The 14212-nt window shown below is 34.3% G+C and overlaps 1 protein-coding gene across 3 annotated transcripts in view; it reads right to left on the bottom strand.

The window, feature by feature from the left end:
* The window catches only part of LOC127721670 (L-xylulose reductase-like), a 64247-nt gene that overhangs the window by 19519 nt on the left and 30516 nt on the right, over positions 1-14212 (bottom strand). The window contains exon 7 of one of the 3 annotated variants that reach the window (XM_052228468.1): positions 1938-3072. The exons of the other annotated variants lie outside the window; for them this stretch is intronic. Within the exon in view, the coding sequence (XP_052084428.1) occupies positions 2948-3072 (125 nt within the window). The 3' untranslated portion in view covers positions 1938-2947. Of the gene's footprint in view, positions 1-1937; positions 3073-14212 lie in introns of those variants that run through there. 3 annotated transcript variants of the gene reach the window in all.

Genomic DNA, 14212 nt, shown 5'->3' with positions numbered 1-14212 from the left:
ATGTTTTAATACTATTGCAAGATGATAGAGTCTTAGACTGTATGTACTCTAAAAGATCTTTGGAATTTTGTAGTATCCACATCTGATTCACGCCACCTCTAGAATAGGCAGTTTCACAATAACTTTGGAGCCTAGCTTTGATTGCTGATAAAATAGATGTTAATAATTTAGAAAGAGGTTTCGTGGAGCAATTGGAAGACCCAGCAATAAACCGTTGTTTGTAAGAACACTTATGTAGTTTAGGTATCCAATACAGTGATGGAAGATCCAGTTCTTCATCTTTGGTTGAAATTCCAAAGGAACATAGAGCAGACCTATGATTATCCAGGATTTCCTCTTTGGTAAGTGTCGTGAGGGTATATGTTGAGTTTCCAAGTGAATTGTCAATACCTAATTCATTTATCAAGCAGTGTATGTAATGATATTTACACACAAAAAAACGATGTTGTTTGGGGTTTTATCTGCGGGGACAACAATATATTTGTCATGGAGGTAGGACAAGTTTTTTGCAACAAGAAGTCAGCATAAATCAACTATCAATAGATCACTGAATGTTACGAAAATTGAACAAGTAATACTATGAATCAGAGCAGAGAACACATAAATGTTGATATCTACAGAAGTTTGTAACTGAATTTAGTTAGAGAGAAGGCAGACAAAGATATGTCAATAAGTACATATTCTGCTTTGTTAAATGTTTTTCTATTTGTATCCATCTGATGAGTGAAGCCATATTCAACTGGTTTTTGTAGTTTTTTCTTATGTTGTACTGTCACACCACTGTCCAGATTAGAGGTGGGTTGGGCGTTCACAAACATGGTTAACCATGCCACATTCTATATGTGCCTGTCTCAAGTCAGGAGCCTGTAGTTCAGTGGTTTTCTTTGGTTCATGTTTGTCATATTTGTTTTTTGTAAACTGTTTTGTTATAAATTAGGCCGTTAGTTTTCTCAATTGAATTGTTTCATATTTTCATGTCGGGGCCTTTTATAAGTGACCATACGGTATGGGGTTTTCTCATTGCTGGCTACCTATAATTGCTTACATCAACTTCATTTGAAGTTAAGTGGATATATGTCTCATTGGCAATTATACCACATATCCTTATTTTTATAATGTTATTGTTAATTAAAAAAAAATTTACGACTAGCCGTATTATTGTATAATATAATATTTAATTTGAATCAGCAGATTACTTCCGTAGGTCAAAGTGGAGTGTAACAGGGTTAATCAAGAGCAGATTGGACTCTTGATTAGTTTTGAAACAAGCCAGATTTGATAAATGAATATGATACTAGGCTTAGAATTAAGTACGATCGACGCGCATTTCGTCTACGTAAGATTCATTAGTGGCGCTCAAATCAAATAAATCAGGAAGAAACCAATCTCAAGCCTTAAAATCAAAACCCAAAAATAGGTTGTTTTAATCAGGCTAATACCATCTATGCCTGATGGTGTGAAAAAAAAACCCGTTAGTGTTTCGAATGATTAACGAGACTTTCACCTCGGTAGTAAGTTAAGTAACAAAAATACCGAATTCCGAGGAAAATTCAAAACGGAAAGTCCCTAATCAAATGGCAAAATCAAAAGCTCAAACATATCAAACGAATGAAAAACAACTGTCATATTCCTGACTTGGTACAGGTATTTTCAGATGAAGAAAATGGTGGATTGAACCTGGTTTTATAGCTAGCTACACCTCTCACTTGTATAACTATAATTTAGTAGCTTATGAACAGTAAATTAATAGTGTTTGAGCCGTACACAAAAAGAAGTAGATTCCTTCAGAGATATTTCATATGTTTATATTTTCGGAGTTTTTGATATTAACATACCATAATAGCCATGTTATCTGTAAACTTACTGTTTGTGGGATACCAATTTTTGTAGATTTAGTTGGTCAAGGTCAATCAAATTTTAATGCTCAACGAAGTACACATTTTGTTTATGCTTTAATGAAGGTTTTGCCTAAACTAAGAAATAATAGAATATACCGACGAAAAACAATTTTTCTTCCACCCCTAAAATTGGTATCTGCGAAAATAAATGAATCCACATTACTAGAATATTGCTACTCTTCTCGTCCCTATCGTGTTAAGGGATTGTTATGAATAGTGTAACACTGCATGGAAATAGTTCAACAAGTACGACAAATAAGAAAATATCACGGAATAACTTAAAAGTCCGTAACACCTGTAAAAAGCAAAATAAAAAAAATACCGTACTTCAAGGATTTCAAATCGGAAAGTCTCTTTTCAAATGGCAAAATAAAAAGCTCAGAAAATCAAACGAATGGAAAATAACTGTCATATTCCTGATTTAGTACATGCATTTCCGTATGAAGAAAATGGTGGATTAAATCTGGTTTTATAGCTAGCTAAACCTCTCAATGGTATGCCAGTCGCATAAAATTCTATAATAATGACAACAATGTGTGAACAAAACAAACAGACATAATAGGTATAAATGTCAAAAATACGGGTACTGCAGTCAACATTGTGTTATATCTTAATCACTATAAAACAAACAAATATGTCAAAAAAAGAAAAACAACATGGCAGCACATAAGCAATAAATGAAATACAAGAATACAAAAAATGAACATAGCACAATAACACAATGTCGGGATATATAAGAACCGAGACACGCCAAAATGATGTAACCAAAAAGGGACTTTTAAAGGAACAGTAAAGGGTAATAATTTACAAAGACAAATAAAAGAACACTAAACATGTAATTAAGATGATAAGCAACGTCACTACCTTATCATCATCAATATATCTGAATGTGAAATCAAATGATCTGGGTTTTTTTTATCTTCTGTTTTTGACAGGTGTCTGAAGGAACTCCGACTCATTTGAAAATAAGAAGAGGTCGGCAGAGACAGGCGCACAGTTTGTTCCCTTAGAAATGCCAACAATAAGTAACGACTTTTCTTTTTTATTTTCTAATGGACAGGGTTAGGTGACATATGAATAATGTGTCCACCGTCCACGGGCACCAAGGCACCATTTATCATAGATGCATAGTCACTGAGCAGGAATGCCACTGTATTAGCAACTTCATCTTGTTCTGAAAAAAAAAAGATGTTCAAAGTTATAAAGGAGGTATTTGAATCCATGAATTTTTCCCCTGAAAATTGAATGGATAGAAGAATTCTCCAGTTTGTTTAAATTTACGCTATTTTGATCCAAAAACATACAACGAAATTGCCATAATTCTCCATATATCATGTATATGGTAGTTTTTCATTAGAATTTTTGTCAAAGTAAATATCAGCCAATGCTATACCTGAAATAAAGACATTTAACTCGCATTCACATCCATGTATAAGATATGTGCCATTTTGTACCATATGGACTTATTGTATGTACCATTTAGTACCATCCAAACTAAGTACATTTTTATTTTTTAACTTCACTTTCCGCTATATAGATGATGTTCTCTCACTAAATTATTTAAAATTTGGTGACTTATGTTGAATGCATCTATCCCATCTAACTTGAGATACAATAAATTCAGCTAAGTCTGTCTCATATCTTGACTTTCATGTAGAAATTGACAACGTGGGTCGGTTAAAACAAAACTTTACGATAACAGAGATGATTTCAGCTTTTTATTGTGAACTTCCCGTTTCTATGTAGAAACATTCCAGAAGCGCCTGCATACGGAGTATATATCTCAAGAGTTGATACCATATTCCAGGGCTTGTATTTTCTATCATGATGTCCTTGATAGAGGGTTGCTACTCACATGGAAGCTACAAAACCAAGCGTTCCACGTGTTGACGTTGAAATCCCTTCGTAAAGTTTACAGACGACATCACGAGTTGATCGACACGAGTCGAAATTTCAGCGACCTTATCCCGGACGATCTGAATTAAAAGACCTACATATTGTATTTATTGTTATTTTGTCCTCGACCTGAACATGCATGAAATATTTGCCACTGGACTTTAACCAACCAGCAATCAATCAATCCCTGGAACTAAAGATAAAGCATTCTACCAGCAGAAGAAAGTCTGCTTTATATTTTGATGTTGACTTCGATGTTGACACAGATGGACGACTTTAACCTACAATGCATGACAAACTTGATGATTTCAGTTTTCCAGTTGTCAAGGTCCCATTTCTTAGCATTTCCTGCGCAAATCTATGCCGTTTAAATATTTCAATGTATACGTTTCACTCGAACATGTTTCACAATATACGAACTTCTTTCGTTATTTGAAAGATATGTATACTTTATGATTTTCGAATGCAAAAACCATAACAGTGGCCTTGCCATACCTTTTTTTTCTTGAATTACAAGTATACTTAATGTCAATTTTACGCTCCTCATTTATAGTAATATAAAGTATAGTGGTGTTTTGAAAGATGTAACATGTTATTTTTACTGATATATATTTCAAATTTGCAAAACATATTGTTCTCATTGTTTGCTTTTCATTCAGGGTAAACCCTTTGTAACATACCCAACACCAGATCTATAATACCAATTTATGTCCTTGTTATATCATATAAAAAAGAAGATGTGGTATGATTGCCAATAAGACAACTCTCCACAAGGGACCAAACGACACAAAAATTAAAAACTATAGGTCACCATTTCTTTATATTTTCAGAGGAGCATATAAAGTATTCCACATCTCTCCTTCACGATAAAAAATCTAATTTAATAACATGAAGTACCCAAAGTCGCGTACTTCATTAATACAAATAAAAAAAATGATACATTGAACAAAATCTTTTTTTTTTGTGCTATCTTACATTTGATATCTTTATAATGCCAAATTTTCATGAAAAATTATTTGGCTATATCTGGTAAAACCTTTTGGAATTTGGGTCATCAATTCTCGTCAACTTCGTACTTTATTAGGTTTTTAAAATTTTTAAATTCGATCGTCACTGACGGAACGCTCGTCTGGAGTATAAAATTTTAATCTTAGTATCTATGAAGAGTTTTATCACTGCAAATTTCAACAGAATATATAGAGCTGTGGCATTCATTAAACTACCTATGAAACGTCCCATCGGTATTCTTCCTGTAAAAGCATCTCTTTTTTCCTGAGAGACCAAAACCTTCTCAGTCAGGGGTGTTAATACCCCACCTGGATTACAGCTGTTTACACGAATCTGGTGATATAAAAATTACGTGGAAAATCAAAGCTTCGACAGAAAAAAAGTTAATTCATTATCATTCAAGCTACAATGTATGTCTGGGAGTAAAATATTTTAAACAAGAAAAAGCTATTTGCTAAACATTAACCGATATTTATTCAAAGCTTCATGAACACTTAAGTCAATAATAAAGATAGTTGGCCTCACAACTGCTTTGATTCCAGTTGTTCTAATAAAGGCGTGTTCTGAATTAAAAGTCTGGTATCTTTGAAGAGTTTATTTCATACAAAGCTGCATATTAAAACTAGGTATGCGATGAACATTTATTTTTGTTTTTAACTTAACAAGCAACCAAGTGCAGCAATTGACAAATATGTTGGAACCTTTATTGAAATTCAACACTGAATGCAACGTACGATAAATATAAATGAAAAATCAATGCAATAATTTATTATTAAGGTGTTTATATACACTAGTAGCCTTTACTATTTGTACCTGAATTACTGATTGTCAATATAAAATAATCAACATGTTTATAGCTTACAAATGGAAGAAGCTCAGGAATCACCTATAAACTATAGTTAACCTTTAAAGGTCCAAACTCTAATGCCATTGACTTTGTAAGCATATCCATAGCTGCCTTCGTGGTGCAATAAATAGAAAAACCAGCCGCTGCTAGCATACCGGAAATACTTGAAATATTCACAATGGCGCCACTTCCTTTCCGTGAAATAATTCCTTTTGCAACGATCTGTAATGACGCAAGTATTTCAACATGCATAGTGCATATTTAAACAAATTGTCCTAATAGCTTGAATGCTTAATGACGAAGCGTTCATGGTTGAAAATTGAAAAAAAAAAAATATCAACAGTTCTTTAACATATTTAGAATACGATTAAATGCATTCACTGTACCTAATTGGAGAATGATTAAAATGCAATTGATTTTTCATAATAAATTAACAGCTTTCATAGTTAAACTTAAGGCGTTCAAGATATGAAAATCTCAAACTGCAAATGATACAAAGATAATAAGATGTGGTATGATTGACAATTAGATAGCAATTTACCAGAGACAAAATGACGAAGACGTCAGCAAATATAGGTCACCGTACGACCGTCAACAATGGGCAAAACCCATGGCACATTGCAGGTTTTAAAAGGCCCGACAAAACAAAAGTAAAATAATTCGAACGAGACAACTAACGGTATTTACAAAACAATAAACAAAAAAACAAATAAGATATACAGCAACAATCGACAACCACTGAATAACAGGTCCCTGACTTGAAGCAGGTACGTACAGAATATGGCTGGGTTAAACATGTTTAGGTGCGCCGAGCTCTTCACCTAACCTGGGACAGTGGTCCAACAATACAACATAAGAAAGAAGAGTACATTTCCAAGTGTATAGTGTTTAAGCGAGTTAAATTTATTCATTTTATACCTGAGATATGTTCAAAGCTGCCTTAAAATTTATGTCAAAGTGTCTACAATAAAAATAAAGCATGTTAAAATATTACACCTTATATGTACAATGTGCTATTTTATGATAGTTTATAAGGCAATAATTGTAATATGTATGACTACATTTTACAATATATAACTCTATTAGCTGCAACCCGTTAAAATAATTTCAACTGTAAATAGGAAAGGGAAAAGATCTGTTGATGAATGGGTCTAGTTTTGTCCTCTACTCTTACCTCCTCCCGGCCGACAAAATGTTTGGTTACTAGTTGATAAAATACAATAAAAAAAAAATACAATAACTAGGTCTTAGAAGAGTCCGTTCAAGATGAAGAGTTGGGATATATGAACTGGCATTGAGAAATGAGGGTATATTGGATAGGGACAGGAAATTTGCCTTGCAACATGCAATCGATGGACCCCTCAGACAGATACTTGTTACAAGAGCATGGCACTCTCTCTTCACGTGGCATCGGACTTATACATCCCGCACAGCCAAACAGACGCCACACGTTAGCATGGGTTTTACTACCTGTCGAAAGAAGATCAAAGTGACCATATTTATATTCCCAAGTTCAGAATAACGTTAATGATAATAGTAAAAAACGTACACGGGTTTACCATCATTTAGAGCCAAATCATTCTATATAAAATCGATTGACGTTAACATATTTAGAAATCTCATTTTGCTAATCATTTCTGGTTTTCACTTAAAAAATAGTTTCACAAAAGTTGAAAGACATCGTCATTAACAGACAGAAACTTATACAAGGAGCTCAATGACAATTTTGGACATAACGCTTATTTTTAGGTCAGTTATGGTGATCGTTTTTGCTGTACATCCCACTCAATATTATTTTGCTTTACAAGTCTTTCAATATATGTAGGACTCGGAGGTGCGATGGAGATGCTGAAGTGCGATGGTTACAAATTTTAGTCCAATCAACGCAATTAGTAATGCATTTAAAGAAAAATAGCATGTGTATGTAGCGTCAATTTCTCGCAACGATTGTAAAAAACGACTGCTTTTTTTTTGGTCTTAGTTATTTACAAAGAATAATATACACTATAACGTTACAATAAGCACTGGGAATTCAATGACTTTTAAATCAAACGGGTTAAGCTGTTGATGTTTTACATGAAAAAAGGCCGAATAGATACTTCTAACAAACGAATTGATTTCTACATCTACAAGAAAAACATTTCAAATATGATTTGTGTAATCCATCGCACTTTTGCGTAACCACCATCGCATTTTAGCATAGCTTTCAACAAGATAGCATCACAATGCCACAATCGCTCTTCGATGTGACCAAAAATGCATTTCAGCGTCAAACCATCGCACATCAGCGTGATCATTGCGTTTCGGAGTAACATCGTGGTTCATAGACCTACATATATATGATCATTTGTGCTGTACATGGCTTTCTTTATCTGTAATCTTTTTTGCTGTACAGGTTTTTCCACATCTATGATCCTTTTCACGATTATAGAAAAAAAAAACATTGTAGAGCAATAACTCCAAAAGAGGGCAATTAACAATTCCGAGCAAAAAGAAACAGTTTAAATTACAGTTTGTCCCTGTCTCTTATATGTTTGGATATAACCACCCCTAGAATATTGTCCTAGATATAAGAAGATGTGGTATGAGTGCCAATGAGACAACTCTTTATTCATGTCACAATTTGTAAAAGTAACCAATTATAGGTCAAAGTACGGTCTTTAACACGGAGCCTTGGCTCACACCGAACAGCAAGCTATAAAAGGCCCCCAAAATGACTAGTGTCAAACCATTCAAACGGGAAAACCAACGGTCTAATCTATATAAAAAACGAGAAACGAGAAATGCTTATGAACCACGTCAACAAACGACAACTACTGAACATCAGATTCCTGACTTAGGACAGGTGCAAACAAATGCAGCGGGTTTAAACGTTTTAATAGGTACTATCTGTTTTATGTTTCGATTTTAGGTTTTTTATTGTCAGACCGTCCCCTCCCCCCCCCCCCCCCTCAATTTCTCGCAACGATTGTAAAAAACGACTGCTTTTTTTTGGTCTTAGTTATTTACAAAGAATAATATACACTATAACGTTACAATAAGCACTGGGAATTCAATGACTTTTAAATCAAACGGGTTAAGCTGTTGATGTTTTACATGAAAAAAGGCCGAATAGATACTTCTAACAAACGAATTGATTTCTACATCTACAAGAAAAACATTTCAAATATGATTTGTGTAATCCATCGCACTTTTGCGTAACCACCATCGCATTTTAGCATAGCTTTCAACAAGATAGCATCACAATGCCACAATCGCTCTTCGATGTGACCAAAAATGCATTTCAGCGTCAAACCATCGCACATCAGCGTGATCATTGCGTTTCGGAGTAACATCGTGGTTCATAGACCTACATATATATGATCATTTGTGCTGTACATGGCTTTCTTTATCTGTAATCTTTTTTGCTGTACAGGTTTTTCCACATCTATGATCCTTTTCACGATTATAGAAAAAAAAAACATTGTAGAGCAATAACTCCAAAAGAGGGCAATTAACAATTCCGAGCAAAAAGAAACAGTTTAAATTACAGTTTGTCCCTGTCTCTTATATGTTTGGATATAACCACCCCTAGAATATTGTCCTAGATATAAGAAGATGTGGTATGAGTGCCAATGAGACAACTCTTTATTCATGTCACAATTTGTAAAAGTAACCAATTATAGGTCAAAGTACGGTCTTTAACACGGAGCCTTGGCTCACACCGAACAGCAAGCTATAAAAGGCCCCCAAAATGACTAGTGTCAAACCATTCAAACGGGAAAACCAACGGTCTAATCTATATAAAAAACGAGAAACGAGAAATGCTTATGAACCACGTCAACAAACGACAACTACTGAACATCAGATTCCTGACTTAGGACAGGTGCAAACAAATGCAGCGGGTTTAAACGTTTTAATAGGTACTATCTGTTTTATGTTTCGATTTTAGGTTTTTTATTGTCAGACCGTCCCCTCCCCCCCCCCCCCCCCCCCCCCCCCCATTTTTAAGTTTTCAAAATAAAACAGACCTCAAGCAATTTATTATGGAAGACTCCATAATGACACGTTTATAACTTACTCGTCTATAAACTCTTCTGTTGCTTCAAGAACAGTTTTGTACCTCATAATTGCAGCATTATTTACTAAGAGATCTACTTGTCCTAAGTCTTCGATCACTTTTCTTGTGTTGTCCCAGTCTCCAATATCTAAACATCGTGTTTCAATCGATGAATCCTATAAAAAGTTAGGCAAGATCTCAGAATAAATAAGGTGGTCATACCTTTTATTTTGTCGTTAATAAATTCTGTACATACAATGTATTTCAATTGATGAATCCTGCAAAAAAAAAATAGGCAAGCTCTTTACATTTTTAACGTGTCTGTACATTTTGTTATGTGGATAATTATGTCTTGAAATATGGAATTTACACTTTATTTCTATTTGGGATAATACTTTGATTTATACATCACAAGGTTGTAAGTTGTGGTCTCATTGACACTCATAACCAATATTTTTATATAAATTTTGAAAGTTCTTTAAATGTGTTGATACGTGATTGCTGCATAGATAATGTGTCCCGACCGAGCATCACGAGCCGCTAAAATGTCGATTTATTTTTCATTGTGCAAATAGTACTAATTGCCTCTAGACCTTAATTAGGTACTTTTGAATGATACTGCCATAACAGACATCTACCTGGAGACAAACCACTTGCTTTTTCATTTATTTAAAATGGTTTGTTCGAATGAACTTTCGATTTGTTCATACAACGCTGTATAACTAACATCAAACACAATATTAAAAGAGAGGCGAAACTTACTATCCAAAGGGACATTCAAACTCATCGAAAAATATACTGACAACGCAATGGCAAAAAACAAAAAAGACCAAAAGACAAACAACAGTATACAAAACACAACATAGAAAACTAAAGACTGAGCAACACGAACCCAACCAAAATGCAGGGGTGATCTCAGGTGCTTCGGAGGGGTAAGCAGGTCCTGCTCAACATTTAGCACAAGCCGGATCGAGCGTCTATGTACAAACCCGGTAATATGTCTAATTCGGTAGGTCATATTGGAGGTAAATAGAACGGGTATGTGGTTACAACTGGAAAATATCCGTCGTCATCTGTGAAACAGATAATCCATAAAGGTCAACCTACTCATGATAGCGTCCGTAAAATTTTCGAAGAGATGATTTCAACTTCGACATGTTCGACACTTGGAAGTCTTAATTTAATAGCTTCCTTGTGAGCAGTATCTCTCTGTCAAGGAAACAACGATAGTAAAATAAAGCTCTTGAATATCGTATCACCTGGGATATATATACTCCATATGCAGGCGCTGCTAGAATGTAACTACATTGAATTGGAAAGTTCACAATTGGGAAGCTCTAGATGTATGACAAGATATGAGCCACACCTAACTGTATCTGCTGTACCCTTTATTTCAAGTTCGAAGGGATAGATGCGTTCAACGTCGTCATTAATCTTTGAAATATTTAGTAAGAGGACATCATCTATAAAGCGGAAAGTGAAGTTAAAAGATAGTGCGTGCCTCTTTTCATTCTTTCTAATAAGCCCCTGTATGAAGTCAGCATCAAATGAATAACGGAAAAGGTCGGCAAAAAGAAGAGCACATTTTGGTTTCCATGTAAAACACGTCCTTCAAACGTAGCAAATATGTTGTCAATAAAGAAATCAAGCATTTTGATAATTTCAGTTTCAGAGAATGTTTTTGTACGAATCAGAACGATTTTTTACAAAGTACGATGTACCCCTCCATAAGGCAAGATACATATATCTATATTAGCAACTTCTTTATATTAAAGGGTAGAAAATTCAAATGTTTTTATACAATTGAAATACGAAATAGTCTTAGATTGCATGTACTCTTGCAGATCTTTTGATTTTTTTTAGTATCCACATCGGATTTAAGCCGCCCCTAGAATAGGTAGTTTACAATAACTTTGAAATCTGGCTTTGGTTGCTAATAATACTCATCCATAACATGTTCTTTTAATTTTAGAAATAGAACTCGAACATTATAAATCGTTACAAATAAATTCCATTTGTACATCTTTTCATCCTTAAAAAAGATATTGTCAGTCTTAAGTTTATATTATAATATGATGGAACAATGGACCAATATCCAAAAGGTATGCATTTATTTAGCTACAAAATAGTTTTTAAAAAGAAGTGATTGCCTTGTAATTTAATAGAATTTTATGCAACTGTCATACAAGTGAGATGTTTAGCTAGCTATAAACCAGGTTTAATCCACCATTTTCTACATTAGAAAATGCTTGTACCAATTCAGGAATATGACAGTTGTAATCCATTTGTTTGATGTGTTTGAGCTTTTGATTTTGCCATTTGATTAGTGATTTCCGTTTTGAATTTTCCTCGGAGTTCGATATTTTTGTTGTTTTATTTTTTCCTTGTGAATCCCAGAACAGATATCCGCGGTCACCAAATATATTCTACATTCAAGCTATTTACTGAATGGCATAAATGTAACAATTATCACTACACACACTAGAAGTGTAAGTTTGCAGGAAACATAATAGAATTTGGCAACCTGGGACATTTGACCCGAGAATCTGCTATACTTGAGCTATTGACGTCATACAACAATCAGATTTCCTTTGTGTCGTCAGAATTTTCTATTGTAACGTCAACATTTTACAGGAACCTTTGTGATGTCCAGTAATTACGGACAAAAAGCGATAAGGTGTGTTGATTTTTGTTTTTGCACATGTGTTTCTTACCTCCTCCTTTAAGCTGTCAAGATCAGCTTCTGTCCTGCTAACAGCATAGACTTTAGCTCCAAGCTTTGATAATTTTAGAGCAATACAGCGTCCGATGCCTATAACACGGGGGTAAACATAAAGTTAACACACCTATATCTATAACAATGCAACCACATGACATTTGAAAAGGCTCCAATTACAATATTTCAAAGATCCTAAATGCATGTCGTATAAAAAGGAATATAGTCACATCGGCGTTCTCCGATCAGGAAAAAGACGTGAGGGGTCAAAACAAGCTTACTAGTATAAATGCTCAGTTTTAAGAGATTCATGATAATTCGTCTCAACGTATTCACACTGAATATGAATTTGTCAGTCTATTTATTGTGGATGGAAATTCATGACTGTAATGGACCGACGCAAGAATTCTTTAAACACGTGGTTTAAATCACTGGCAAGGAAAAGGTTTGCAACATTATGCAGTATTGATGGTCTCCATCCTAACACAGTACTGCGAACAGCTGGTGTTGCTCAGAGACAAGGCTGCTAGGAATTATATTTAAGCACTATATATACTTTGTTTGAACAATTATCACCTGTATGCCTTGAACACATTAACCATAGGTGTGCTTGCCATGCCTTGCATTCATCAATTTGTCAAACTCCATGTTAATAAGCATATTGTGGACGATACGTATCGAAAAGACAATTGAATATTTTCACAGACAGTCGTTTGTAGATCAAATGTAAACGTCAACATACGGTCCAGATCGCTTAAATCAAGTGTTCGAGCAGTACCAGATTCTGTTGACAGGCAATATCAATAAAAAAAAGATTCCTGACTTTTAAAAGAAAATGACGTAAACTATGATTCAGTCATTGTTATTTGCTTAAAATCCAGTGGCAAATTGTAAACCTATGATAAAGAGGAATTGTTGGACGCGGCTGCAAATTAATTTATAAATCCTGAACAGGTGAGCGGACTCTTATCTTTAGCAAACATTATACTATCGGTCGAAGGAAGGCCGGGGATTACCATATGGCTATATCAAATCAGCTCTCCTAAAACGCATCTACAGGTTGACGCATGGATTTGATAATAACCATGTAGTAGCACAATACGTACAATCACCGTCCTGATCGGAATGTACAACACAAGTAATCGATTCGAAGTCAATAACAAGAATTTGACATAATATAAAATATGATTGTATTGAAATTAACAACCTTTACCGGCACCTGTGACATGTGCAAAGTTTATATTCATTTCTTGGTATAACTGCTCACAGTTAATCTTCCTTGAATTAGTTAAAGGTACTTATACAATAACCTACTGCAGACTATGTAATTAGTGATATTTTAGTATAGAAATTTAAAGCACGGAATGCATTCAGCTATGCATTTTCCTTTATGTAAACAACATTTGGCAAATGAAGTTATGTAACTGAATTAACGTTTTCTAAATATAACTTTTTGTTACATAATATTGTCGTGTTTACTGTGCTAGACGATTGGCATATAATATAATATTTTACGTGCAAAAGAAGTTAAACAATATAGTACCAATAAGACCAATCTTTTAAAATAAATCAGCTTATTCTCGCAGTAATGTTAATGCAGTTCTCCATAAATTTTCAACGATTCTATCGTAATCTCATTGTGACGTCATTGTAGTCGTTTCCATTGGTTGTCGTCACATTTCTTCCTACACTCAACGTCATTTCAATGCTTGAAAAGGCATCAAAACAAACAAGTGCGAGTCAGCTGTTGACGAGGTTTTGACACGATTCTATGATGTTCCTGACAGAAAACAAGACTCCTACACAAT

Source organism: Mytilus californianus, unplaced genomic scaffold, assembly GCF_021869535.1.
Source record: "Mytilus californianus isolate M0D057914Y unplaced genomic scaffold, xbMytCali1.0.p SCAF_12, whole genome shotgun sequence".
Lineage (NCBI taxonomy): Eukaryota > Metazoa > Mollusca > Bivalvia > Mytilida > Mytilidae > Mytilus > Mytilus californianus.
This window is presented reverse-complemented; position numbering and strand designations above follow the sequence as displayed.